We start from the raw sequence: 13972 nt of genomic DNA, 5'->3' as shown, positions 1-13972 counted from the left end.
AGCAAAGAGATTTGTATGACAGTGAAGATTTTAAAACACACTGAATCTTACTGATTTGAATCTGCCATCTTATATGTCAGTTAGTCTTTTATCCTGAAGGCGTGTGCAGAGTTGATAATGTCAACATTATGAGGGTGTGGCTTTTCAGTTTTTTTTCCTTTGATATCCCTTAAACACAATTTCTGGATTGGCTCGACTGTCCAGGACTTTGATGTGCAAATCCATTATTCACAGAGATGAAATTACAGGTAAGTACTAACAGCAAGATTTACAGATGGAATGTAGTAGTTATATCCTGAGTGCTGCTACCAAAGGACATAAAGTGCATATACTTTATGTCCATTACGTACTTTTCTTTTGTGGTTGTACAACACCTTCATTCCCTTGATTCCACCTTTCCTTTGCACTGTAACTACAACTAACAACACTAAATGGGCTGAAACACAGAAAACAGAGCCGGTCATCCTCTCAGCGGGTGGCAAACACACACTGGACCTCCCTCCTCTGACAGAAATGGAACCTACTTCAGTCTCTTTCTCTTTTTCTCCTCGTCTTTTCATCTCCTGTGTGATTTGAAACAGCCTTTCAGGCCTTTGTTGCTAATGGACCGGGTAGGCTCCTATTGTTAATATAACAGCACTCTGAGTTCCTTTTGTGTGTGTTTCGCTCTACTCCCAGAAGACTGCACTGAAAGGCAGCGTAGGGTGGCAGCGGTGGGATCTCTTTATTTGTGCTTTTTTTTAACTCTGTGATTATGGAAATAATTCTTCTTTGTTTTGGCCTTTCTCTGCTGAGTGTCTACTTCATAATGAATTGGTAGCGTGAAGGACTGGCCAATTTGAAATCACAGGGGAGGGGTCGAGGGGGCTTGTTTTATTGGCTGGTGCCTGGTCGGGGCAGGTGGAGCATCTGAATTAGATTAGATTTAATTAAGGCAGGGGCCCCTGACTACACACTGGTACATAAATAGACTGTATGCCATAGTTGTTTTTGGGAATTTAACAGCATCTGTACACACATTACATTGACTCACAATTATTCCCTTGAGACATACCCTATCCTTAACCATAACCACTACCTGCCTAACCCCCACCCTAACCTTAACCTAAACTTAACCTCACCATTACCTTAAACCAATTTGTCTCTTTAAAAATCAATGATTTACATAGCTTTAGTCCTCACAAGGAAGTCAAGCCACAAACACGTATTGTTTGAAAGCATTCAAGGTCAGATAGGCAGAGCAGCCATTCAGCACAGTGTCTGGAAGACAGAGAAAACAAGCTCAGCAAATTCCTCCTCTAATGATAACTTGCTGATTTGTCCACACAAATAATATGATAAATATTGAACTTTCACACTCTCTAAACGCCAATAACAGTGAGTTATTTTTGGAAAATGTATTGCCTGAAAATACTTACATTTGTCCAGGAGCACCTTTAAAGATCATCAACACATTTTGTCTGGTTTGTTTAATCTGTTTAATCTAAAAAAAAAAGAAGATACATCATGATGTATGGGCCAAACAATGGTACAAACTTTGTTTTTAAGTTAATATTGTGACCTGCATGACACTGCATGACTTGAATCGCAGTGCATATAAGCTGTCCATTACTTACAGTACTGCTGGAGTCACATAGATAGGGTTTTCTTATACTGGCATTTTATTTGACATGTGGATCCGACCTGTAAGTCACTCTAACAGGCTCACACTGCATATGTTTTGTGCATGTGTGGTTTGATTCTCTGAGGCCCTGTAGCTCCAGCTGGTGCATGTGGGGTAATCTCTAGACTGTGCTAAACACAATATCCCCTGAGAGACTGTAAATCTGTATAAGCCTGGAATACCTCAAAAGCTCCACAAGACCTGCCTGCTTGGCACTTTCAGGTCATCTAATCCTTATAGATGAACACATTTTCTATCTATTGATTCAACCTCAAGCTACATCTTAATGTATCTTGAGCTTTCGGTGCAGTATCAGCTATATGCATCAAGACTTGTGGACAGAGATGTGAGTCCTTTTGAGCATATTAAGCTTTAATATGGTGTGTAAAGCAGCAACACAAAACCCTGGAACGCAGAACAAAGATCGTATCCCACTGAGTGCTTTGAACTTTAAAAAATACTTTTAAGTAGCTCATTCGTCCATAACTGTAGCCTCTTTGCCGCGTCATGATAAATAGAATGGTTTCTACTCTCCCCTCTTATCTCCCTCGTACAACAGTGCTGTCTGCCAGGAACCAGCTGAAACACCATTTACATGAGGCTCACCCCAAGTGCATGATTGAAATTCTCACTCTAATATCAGTCAGTGGAAATGTTTAAGTGCTGTTCCCATCTTAAATAATATGCTACAGTGCTCTCTGGTGTTACAGTAGACCCTTTCGTCATTTCAAGCATTAGGTTGGCTGCTCTGCATTTCTTAATGCTGACCACAGCTCTCATCATGAACATTATGTACCCTGGAGTCCCGAGTCCTTTCCCTATGACAAACATGCTAATCTGACACTGCTGTTCCTTCAGCACCAAGCAGCTCAAATCACGTGAAACTGCTGTTAACTGTTTTGCTCTCACAAAGTATTGTAAGGGCAAAACATGAGGGTAGCTGTTTCCTTGCGCATTATGCCCCCATTTCTTTCTGTTTCTCTGGGGGAGAGTCTGGCTGCTGTTAGACTTATTATGAAGTGCTCTCATCTCAAAGAGAGGCTGCTTCTATTGAGTTACACAGAGCACATTTCAAAATGAATCTGAAAACAATTTGTTGCTTGATATTCACAGCCCTCTACTTCTCTCTCTTCTCCATTCCCCTGACTCTACATCTCCAAAACATCCTCTTGTTTTCTCAACATGGTATTTTTTTATTTTTTCTTCTCCTCCCTGCTTCTATTCCATCTATGTGCCCCCAACCTCCTCCATAATCCATCCTCAGTTTATTGTTCATCTCGTTCCTGCAGAAGCACCTGGCCAGGACTTTGTGACCCTGGACTACCATCTGAGCTACTACCCCAGCATCACCTATGCTGTCATTGGCAGCGCTGTCATCTTCGTCCTGGTGGTGGCGTTACTGGCCTTGGTGCTTCATCACCAGAGGAAGCGTAGTGTCCTCCTACCCAGAGGCGTAAGAGGGAGCTCGCATCACCACCACCACCAGCCCCTGCTGCTGTCCCGTCTGGTTATCTTGGACCGGGGCCACATCCATCACGGAGGACCAGGTCTATCTCCCGGTTCCCCCGCTGCAGCAGGCCAGTACAGCTCAACTCCTCAGGCCCTGCAGCTGCTGTCTGGGACCCTGTATCCCTCTGGACTCTCCATGGACTCACCTCCTTCATACTCACAAGCTGTTCTGGATGTCAGGTAAGAGGAGTAATGATTCTAACAGCTGCATGAAATCTCGTAATCTTTTGTGTGTATCTGTAGAGCAATTTTTTGATCACTGTGTGCAACATTTTTGTCTAGCAGCTTAAACTAGGGAGAAAAAGAATAAAAGGGTTAAAAACTAAACACTTTTCAATTTTGAGTTGTTAAAGTAAATGAATGTTGTTAAGATCAGTAAATGAAATTACCACAAAAAAGAGTCATACTTGTTTTCATTCAATAAAGAAATCTTACATAATCACATTATTTGTCCAGTAAGGGTTGTGCATCCTGAATATTTGCTAGCTTGTGGTCAAAAAGTATTCATGTTATAATATCTCATGGACCATCTTTGTTTTCTGTTTGTCTCTAGTCGGCCTCCGTGGTTCGATCTCCCTCCTCCTCCATACATCCCAGATGGGGAGCTTCCATCAGAGGGCGAGCTGCCTCAGTACGAGGCCACACAAGACCCTTTGAACTCCCCTACAGCACATCCCACTGCACCCTCCACATCCAGAACTGTGGCCTCAGGCACACAGCCGAGTTCAAGCTCCAGAGAAGAGTGAGACCAGCTGTAGCTGCTTGCTTATCCATAATTGTAAGAACCTAAGGACTGCGGGACTAAAGGACCAGGCCGCAGGGCCGTGTGAGGCCAGGACAATTCAGTGCACAAGAAAGACTTGAGAGGAGATTTAACAGGAGAACCTGAACAGTGTCCAGAACTTGCTGCCTGCACATCAGCTTACTGAAGCAGCTCTTGACTACTTGACTGATATTGTATGTTGGCCCTCCCTACTGGAGACACATTGCAATGCCCCTATTCAGTAATTTGTCATCAATTCAGTTGAATTCTGGAAAACAATACTGCATGTGACATCTAACAGTGACAAAAATTTGCAAAAACACAGACAATGTGCAAAAGAGTGGAAGGAAAAATGTGGCAGCACCTAAAATGGCTGTTGTGTTATAGTATACTCAAGACAAAGTGTTGTTTTCTGCTTGTACAGCAAACTTTGGCTGCAGTCGGAAAATTGTGAGGAAGTGATGCAGAATTTTCTAACACTCCTCACTGTACTTTTTTAGTTCCCATCTCCAGTATTTTCCACAGTGAGGTTTATATGAGGCTTATTGTGTCAACATTGTAAAATACCTAAAGACTAGATCAATTACACACTCTTCTTCTTCATGGCTTACTGTAGTTACAGAATTTCAGCAGTGGTGATGTACTAGAGCAGCTCAGTCAGAAGTTCTCAAAAGATTTAACCAGTTTCTTCAGTAGTGATGTGAACAATGAACTGATGGCCTGTAAAAATCAACATTGCATAACTTTTTACTGGTACTTTGAACTAGTGATATATCTAAATGCTAATAGAAGTTTTTTTTTTGGGGGGGGGGGGGGGGGGGGGGGGGGGTTTACAGTACTTGTAGCTATCATTTGGTTAAATTCCAGCTAAAACATGAAGAGGACCATTGAGATTTAATGAAAATGCTAAGCAGAAATGACATATCTTTACCAAATGAGTTTCATAAATCATTCCTCTGAGTAGAACAATCCCCTTTTTTGGCAAAGATACTTTTTTATTATATTTGTGTCTGAAGACCAAAATGTAACGCTAATACATTTTGTTTGGAATTTGTTGATAACCTATTCTGTACCAGTTTGACCCCCAGTCCTTTTTGTATGTGCCCAAACACGACAACATACAATAGGAACCTAATGTGTGAGGTTGCATACAGTTTTTAATATATATAACTTTGACTGTGAGTCATTCAGGAAAATCATCAGTACTATCAGAAAATGATGAAATCTTCATCTGAAGGATTTGTATTTCTAAGTGTGTTGTTGCCTTGTGACCTTTGTCCATTTCAAAGTTGTCTGTTCAATACTGTACATAGGAGATAAGGTAAAGTTAAGGTAAAGAAATATATTTAAATGTAGATAACTAGTCAGAGTTTAAAGTAAGAGTTGTATGTGTAACAATGACATGTAGTTGTATTTTTCTTCTAGTACCAGCAGTGATAATGCAGGAACAGGTCAAACAAACAAACCAAAGATAACCATTATTAACTTTTTCCCCAAGGATACTATCCTCCAAAGAAATTATTATTTGTCACAACTGTTTATACCTTTATTACATAACGATTCACACTTTGCTGCGTCAAACATTATTCACCTTATTTGCTGTAAAACTGGAAAACATTTCTCAGGACAAAAATTATTGTCTGTTTGGTTGTTGAATTTGTTTTAAGGATTTTTTAAAATTCCATTTATTTTCTCATTTCCATGTTTGTAATATTGCCCATCATGATATCATTTATCCTTTGTATTCTGTACATTGAAAGTAATATAAACCTCTAGCTCAGATCATGTGTGTATTGGTCTTCCTAAAGATGAAATTATACCCACAGCCTGTGCCTTAGACAGACAAGTCTCAGATTACACACCATAATAATAAAGATGTAATGCAATAATGAAATATCCAATGTTATGCAGATTCTTTACTCCATAAAAAAAAAAGGTTAAGCTTTAACAACACACTGTAACTTATAAGCCTATCATATGTTTTTTGTGTAAAAGTTTAAGTTGATCTTTCGTCTGTCAAATTAATATAGCTGTGTAATAGTTTGATATTTCCCTTTACATAGTAGTGGAGTTCAGGCGTCAATTAGCAATGTGCTTAGTTACTTTTCACTAATCACTTTTATAAATCTTCTAATCAAAAGTACATTTAAATGACTGTCATTTAACTGGGAACGCCAAGAGTCTGCTCAGGCATCCATATGTTCCCTCGGAGTTTGTGTTACTCTGGCAGCTGAACACTGCAGTTCCAAAGCTCCACCAATAGATGTCACCATGTCTCCACAATGGACAATACTCAGTGCTTTACCCTAATGAGCAAAAGTGACGCTCTTCATCTCTGTCCTGCTAAACGGTTGTAATATTTTATGTTAAAGACAGGTTCTGTCAAGGTAGATAGTAATGTGTTTTTTAAAATGTACTCAAGCTCATATCTGTATCTTTATATGTTTTGAATTCATGGCAACTATCTACGGGATATGGGATATGTAGTTATAAATGAATACAAGACTGTTTTAATTGGAATGTACTACACACTCCAAAAAAACCCCCTGCATTACAGCTTACCCTCCCAAAGCCAATATCGGCATCACATTATGATACATCGGATAGCATGCAGTATGAATTCTGACAGCACACAACCACTCTCTCCTTTGCTTCCCATCACTCTACCTGTTCCTCACTTCCTAATAGTCCCTTATCCTGGGCTGCTCATCTTTTAATCCCCCCCTTGAACCACTCCCACAGATCTCTCATTTTCACTGCCCTCACCCTTCCTCCCTTGTCCACTGTCAGGAGCGTTCTCTCATCACCCCACTCTTCTTTACCCCATCTTAAACTCTGATGCTGGAGGCCCATGTTTGCTTAGCCCGAGCCCTTAACTACACAGACTTTAATTAAAAGCCTGCACACTTCTTTGCTGTCTGTCTGTTTCTGCCCAGCAGCTGGTTAACTAGCAAAAGGGAATTTATATATAACACAAAATAGTGTGTTGCTGGATCAATGGATGTGCTCCCTTCGGTTATGTCCCACAGGATAATAAGGATGGTGCAAATTACACATGAGAAAGAATATTTGCAGTAGTTGCAGTGTCTATATCCCAAGGTAACAGAGCAGAGACTAGTTTTTCTCTCATAGGGGTCTTTCATTTGGCAGTACTGTAGCTGTTAGCTGTCAGACACAGTAAGAAGGACTGGCTAATATCCCACAGACCAAAAAAATTTAATTCTTTGAAACTGTGTTGAATCAGAGTCTTAAGGTTGCCATATATTTAATTTAGTTTCTCATAAAGGTAGTTTCTCATAATATTCTTTCTGAAAATGAAGTGGGGTATAAATATAGATTTAGCCACGTAAGTGTTTTACTGTTCACTTCAGTTTTAGTCATGCAGACCTCTCTCTCAAAGCCACTTTCACTCACACATGTAGGAACACACACACATCACTTGGCTGTTGTGCCATAGCTCCAGTGAACTGGAGATAAGACCCAGTGTTTTCACATGTAAATGGTGTGAGTGTGGAGGGGAAGGAGGGTGTATTGTTAGCATGGAGCAGCTCTGAGGGGCTCTGAGGAGCTCTGCTGAGGGCTTGGCCAGTGCGGCCCTTATCAGATGAAGAGCAGGCCTCTGAGGGAAGGAGGGGTCGGTGTGGGACGAGGGCCGGATAGGGTTGAGGGGGCCAACAGGAGAATAGAACAGCTGGCGGAGTCACGCGTGCAACCCCAAAAACACACAGAGACCAGACACGCTGAGCACGGTGGGAATCTCCTCAACTAAGAAATCCACAAACACACGGCCTCTTGTGTTATTATCAGCTACCAGCCAGCAAGTCTGAGCACATAATCACAGACAGAGCAGCAAAAAAGAATTTCACCCAATCACAGGCATACATACACACAAAAACACAATCACTGATGGCAATCACAAAGACACATTTCCATACAGGCGTCTTTACACACCATTAGACTATCACATAAACACAGAAAAAGACTATGGTCACCCCCAGCACATAGATAGCTAAAACACCATTCACAATCTGACTTGTTTCACTGAATGCAAACATCAGCAATAATTCTGACTGCCACCTGGTTCCACCCTCAAGTCTTACATCTGTCTACACATTAGCACAGATCTCAGAAATGGTCTGTATCTGCTACATGTATTTGCCCTAAACAAGGTCATTTGCTATTCTTTCAGACCATATAGGCAGTAATCACACTGCTTGTGTAAACATGACAACCAACAATATACATTTTTAGCACTAAATTAGTCAATGTCACAGACTTACAACCACTAAAGGGATCACAAAGGTTTGCCAGTCACACTGGTAGAAGACATGTTCATGAGATACAAGTCTAAAATCCTATTATAGTCTAATTATAGAATTAAAACTGTTTTGTAATTGATGAAGAACTGGTTTTAAGTTCATACTTTATAAAAAAGCAACTTTTATCACATCAGACTTCAGTTTGAATAGTCTGGCTGTCAGTCAGCATACCGATAGAAACAAAAATTCTGCTTATATATATGCATATATGCGTATATATGCATAAGTCAAGCCAGCATTTGCAGCTGAAACAGTAACACTTCCCTGCCTAAGAATAGACTGGGGTGCTGGCTCTTGTCCTTTCTATTCAGACCAGTGTTTAACACACAGACTAGCATGCTAATGGGTAATCCCTGAGGTCCAACCACCTTTGTCCCAGCCCTAAGAGGATGTCTCTCTCTGGGCACTGGGTGACAGCCGCCAGGCTGCCTGCTACTGGACAGCCAGCATGTTGCCAGATACTCATCTCAGTCCTCCAGAGGGATGCCAGCAGGTTGCCAGACCTTGATTGGTATCTGATGGGCGGAAGATTGGCATCTGTCCTCATTTCCTTTTTGTTTGTTTTTTTTTTCTGTCTGTGAAGTACCGGGAGGAGATTTGCTGTCATGGTGTGAGGAAAGTGAAAGTGTGGTGTAAGGGCATTTTGTCATGCAGCAGGTGGTCTACTGTATACATGTCAACCATGGAGCTGCAGTTAATCTGGTGGTATGTGTTTACTACTTTTACTGTGTCTTAGAACTTCATTCTATAACATGAATAAGTCAAACAAGCTTTCAAATCAAATAACTGGTTAACAAGATAATTGAGCAACAAAAGCTGATTGTGCCATTGATAAAAACAAGTTTTTGCAATCACCTTTCAAATGACAGGACATTCTGAGTTTGAATGACTCAGATGGGGGTTGGATTTTTTTTGTGCAAAGTTGTTCCTGTGGTTATAAACACTATTCCTATGGATTGGGACATTCCAAACTGCAAACTGAACAGTAGGAAAAGGAACCAAGCTCAGAGATGCCTCTCATTGATTTGCCGAGAGGAAATTCCACAGTGCAAGGTGCAGTAAGGAGGCCACAGGAGGAGGGTAATCCCTTGGGAATATCAGTATTTCTATTCCTTAAAATGTAATAAAATGAAGAGGAAGATAATCTGTAGATGAGAGAAGAAACATGAGTAGGGAAGAGCAGAGTGAAGCTTCAGAACTGATGATAACATCATGCATGGTGCGTGTGGTATTATATGTCATTAGCCAAGGGATAGACATATGCTGATTATTTTAAACAATTTATCCAGCCCTTGCTCTATACTGTCTATGATGAAATATTGTGGCCTCATCTCAATGCTGTACCCTCATCTGTCTTTACACCCCCAGAGAACTGACCTCCACATACAGCACCCAGTGAGTGTGCACATATACAATAGAAGCACACACACATACACACAGACACACACACACATATAGAATGTCCCTATTCCTATTAAAGTATCACACATTCATTTTATTTTCTTATTAATTGTGTATTTAAAGTTAATACCAGACAGTAATTGATATATCATGAGAATAATTGACATTTAAGTGTGTTCCATAAGCATCTTTTCATTATATATATATATTTTTGCAATAGTGGCCAATAATTCAGCTTGAGAACAGATTTGCTTGTAATGGACATTTCTTGCAGATTCATCAGGGGAGCTGGATCCCCCACAATGCAAAAAAAATTATTCCTTTTCCTAAACATATACCCTTTACTCCAACAGCTTCCCACACAATCAACAACCTTCTTCGTATATACTTCTCAGCTATACATACTGCTTGTGCCCTTCCCCCATTTCCATCCATAATCCTTCCAAACGCAACACATACAACATAGAAATCAAGCAGTCGTCCCCCCCCCCCAAACCCCGTGGCCAAAGTCTGCCTACCACCCAAGGCCACCCCATGCCTCACACGTTCCTCTCAGACAGGGAGCACGACACTGGGCCCCCCATCCCCGTCTTCCCTGTGGCCCCCCCAGATAGTCTATGCTCCCCAATTCCATCCATCATATCTGCCCCCCGGCCTCCATCACATCCCCACAAAGAAATCTAACCCAAAGAAAAGAAAAGGCAAAATAGAAGGGAGAAGAATACAGCCGCTACCATGCAGAACAGTGCTGGCCGGAGAACCGTCTTTTGTCCCGGGCCCTGCCTTTCCTCGCCTCGCCTCTCCTGCAAACACACCCTCTTCTCTGAGGGAACAACAGCCCAGAGGCTTGGGGGGTGGAACCAGGGTGTGGTACTATCTAAAGAAGTATAGTTTGGCCCCATCGACGGCCCCCTGGTCACCAGCAGACCCTGTGTGTTGAGCTGTCAAATGGGGGCCGCCCTGGCCCTCCCCCTGCGTCCATGGGTACTCCCTCTGGGGGGCAGTAGGGGCCCGGAACCCCTGACTCAGAGCCCCACATGCCATGGTTCACTGTGCTCTGCTGACTTGACGACAGATGCTCTGTGAAGTGGAACAGTAAAACTCAGGTGAAGAGGGGGGCTGAGTCCACATCTGCAGGGAACTTTTAAAGAAAGGTGGATAAAGTAGAGGATTTACATAGACTGACATCAAAGACACCTTTCACTTTTGTCTGATATGTGCACTCAACTGTAATGCTGCTGGACCACAGATTTTATTCCTGATAGCGTAGAAAAAGAGAGAGAAAACCCTTTTATATTACAGTTTTTGCTGAAAGAACAGAAGACAAAAACCAAAAATAAAAAGAGCTAAGGTTGAGGAGGTGAGCGTATAAGTGAATGGGCAGCATCCATTAAGTACAAACAAAAGCGGGTGCCTTTCTGTTGGTGCTGATGTTCTGTTTCAGGCCGTCCTGCCTTTTGTGGCCCAAGGAAGAAAGGGAAGTCCTCAGTTGGTCACGTTCACACCCTCTGCTGACAGAGCACCTCTCGCTGCTGGTCATGGGTGTTACAACGTCCTGCAGCTGCTTGAGGACAAATGCAGGTGACATGGGATGAGAGACAGGACAGAATCAGACATGTATAAAATAAGATGAAGAAAGATAAAAACAAAAACTAAACCTCCCTGTTGTTCAACTGATACATATATATACGAATGAAAGAAATGAGGTGATAAAAGATGTAAAATGTTAAAATACAAAGAACAAATTAAGGAAACATAGAACACTGTTGTGGAAAATGTTTTATGCAGAAAAGGTTAGAAAAAAATTATTAATGAGTAGAAAGACTTGGTTAGGGGAAACAAAGCACATGCTGGACTGTTCAAATTCGGTGTGCTAGTTTATGAGACCCCAGAGACTTGTGATGAAGATAGCAGACTGGTGGAATGAGAGTGGATTAGAGGGGTGGAGAGAGGGAACGAATGGGGTTATATGTGGCACCGCTATTGTTAATTAGGGCCTAGCACTAGCACGGAAAGAGGTGGGGGTCATCATGTCTTTTAATGCACTCTACGTATCCTATATATAATATTTACTCTTTGAAGATCTTACACAGAAGCGGTGTAATAAGGAATGACTGCAAGAGTGGAGAAGATGAAATCAGAATTAGACAAATTTCCACAGAAAACACACACACATTAGCACACATCAGTCTTTAAAGCCATAACACACCCTAATGACACCGTGACTGACCATGTTCCAAACCTATTCAATAAAAGGACAATAGTGTGCTGAGGCTGCAAAAAAGCCAGATGAATATGTGTTTCTGTTTATCTGTGTGTGTGTGTGTGTGTGTGTGTGTGTGTGTGTGTGTGTGTGTGTGTGTGTGTGTGTGTGTGTGTGTGTGTGTGTGTGTGTGTGTGTGAGGGTGTGTGCGTGTGTGTGTGTGTGTGTGTGTGTGTGTGCGTGTGTATGTAGCCGTGTGTCCGGTCCTTGGGTGCACAGATTGTGATTTTCCCAGGTGAAGAATGCCATACGGAGCACTGCATCTTCAAGCTCATTAAAGACCATTCTGAGCCATTAGAAAGCATTCAGGAGGGTGTGCATTCCCCCAGACTCCAGCATTAGGGCACACAGCCATGCCCAAGGCCCCAGGGTGAGGACCTATGCTAAATGGGCTGAGGGAATACACCAGAAGGAGCTGATCCTTTTTCTTCAATGAGCACTGGTTGCTGTATGGGAGGGGGGGGGGGTGTAACAGCTTGTTGAGTTCCCTTACTATGGGTATTCAAAAATTCAAAGTACCTGTTGAATTGAGTGAAGGATGAGTTTCTTTAAAAAAAAAAAAAAAAATTGCATTTTATTATAAGCAATTAATTGCCAAAAGGACTGAAAATTCTCCAGTCAGTTAAAGAATGGCTATTTAATCTTTGTTTTCATTTTCAGCAAAATCTGGACATTTGAATGAACAGAAGATGACAAATACTGCTATAGGGAGTGTGATGATAGATCAGCAAAGACAAACAGTCCCCCTTGTGGACAGCAGCCAGATCCTCCAGCATCAGCCTTCTATTGATTCAACTGACTATAGAGTTGGACCACAGAGCAGTGTGATGCCATTCAGTGCTGAGCGTTGCTAGGTAAAGTGCACTAGTCCATAGTTTGTGTGTGTGTGTCTGAGAGAGTAAAGGAGAATGAGCTTGGTCGAGAGGCAAGAGTGCAGCATCAACCCCTGATGGTTATAAATGAGAGTCATGTCAGCAAAGGGACCCCAGGCCATCTGTGATACTCACAGATGATCCCATAATGTGCACACTCAAACACACACTCTCACTCAAGTGAAAGCCATCCTCTTGGGAAGCATACGGCAAAGAAGAGCAATATATACACTGATTTCCCATCTGTATGTGACAGAGGGCCAAACGCCTCATTAACTCTCACAATCTAATTTTCTGGAGTTCTGGCATTTTAGGTAAATCTAAGAGTAAATTCTGTTTGTTTGTTTTCTATTTGTTTGACTGTAGCTGTGTTGATTTGCTCTGTTTTTGGGATTCAGAGAAATATGGTTTTGTTGTAAATCTACATGGCCAACACAATAGCTAATACAGAAGACTTTCTGTATTTACTTTACGTTCAACTCAGAGAAAGTGTTTCAAATGATTTAGGTAAAATTTAGACCCTGTGTGTAGAAGCGGGGCAGGCTTTAGCAGCGTAATGTTTCACTGATAACAGACTCAAATTTACTGCTGAATAAGAGGTTCTGTAGGATACAGAGGATAGGCCCAAACTTTTTCTAGGTCTCCCAAAAAGTATGATCTATGTTCTCTTTAAGTCAATTAATCAGACTGCTTGCCACCCTGTTCCCTCTGGTAAGAGAGCAGGAATAGGCAGAGTGCGCCTCACGGTGAGGGCTCCAGGAAGGAGAGTCAAATATTTATAGAGCTACACACCGGGATTCATTTCTCTCTCGTGACATTCACTAACTCCTGCTTCAGCGAATAGTGTTTTGGCAGCCATCTCTAGGTAGATAAATAGCTGAGTGTCCAATCACAACTGAATTTATTTTAGCTCTTCCAGAAGTCAAATATAAACATCAACCGGCCCATATAAGAGAGCAAATCATGAATCATACCCAGAGGAGAGAAATTAAAAGTCAAAGTGACCTTTTGCAGAACCACTGGAGAATACGGGCCAGAGGAAGAATGCTGCCATCTCCTCCAATCTACAGTAGGGCGGTTAAAAAGAAAGCCAGTTGCTAGGGTAACTTGTGGCGGTATGTTTTGGTGAGGACCGAGACAAAGCAACACGTGACAGGTTTGCCTTCCCCCTACAGCTGTGAC

At 41.8% G+C, this 13972-nt stretch overlaps 1 protein-coding gene across 8 annotated transcripts in view; it reads left to right on the top strand.

The window, feature by feature from the left end:
• The window catches only part of ldlrad3 (low density lipoprotein receptor class A domain containing 3), a 70818-nt gene extending 66093 nt beyond the window's left edge, over nt 1-4725 (top strand). For all 8 annotated transcript variants that reach the window (XM_026310729.2, XM_026310734.1, XM_026310735.1 and 5 more), the window contains 2 exons: nt 2953-3352; nt 3726-4725. In XM_026310729.2, the coding sequence (XP_026166514.1) occupies nt 2953-3352; nt 3726-3918 (593 nt within the window). In that variant the 3' untranslated portion in view covers nt 3919-4725. The remainder of the gene's footprint in view (nt 1-2952; nt 3353-3725) is intronic.
• Nucleotides 4726-13972: the final 9247 nt, after the last annotated feature.

Source organism: Mastacembelus armatus, chromosome 6 (genome assembly GCF_900324485.2).
Source record: "Mastacembelus armatus chromosome 6, fMasArm1.2, whole genome shotgun sequence".
In the NCBI taxonomy this organism is placed as follows: domain Eukaryota; kingdom Metazoa; phylum Chordata; class Actinopteri; order Synbranchiformes; family Mastacembelidae; genus Mastacembelus; species Mastacembelus armatus.
Note: the sequence above shows the minus strand (reverse complement) of the source record. Positions and strands in the feature narration are given on the sequence as shown.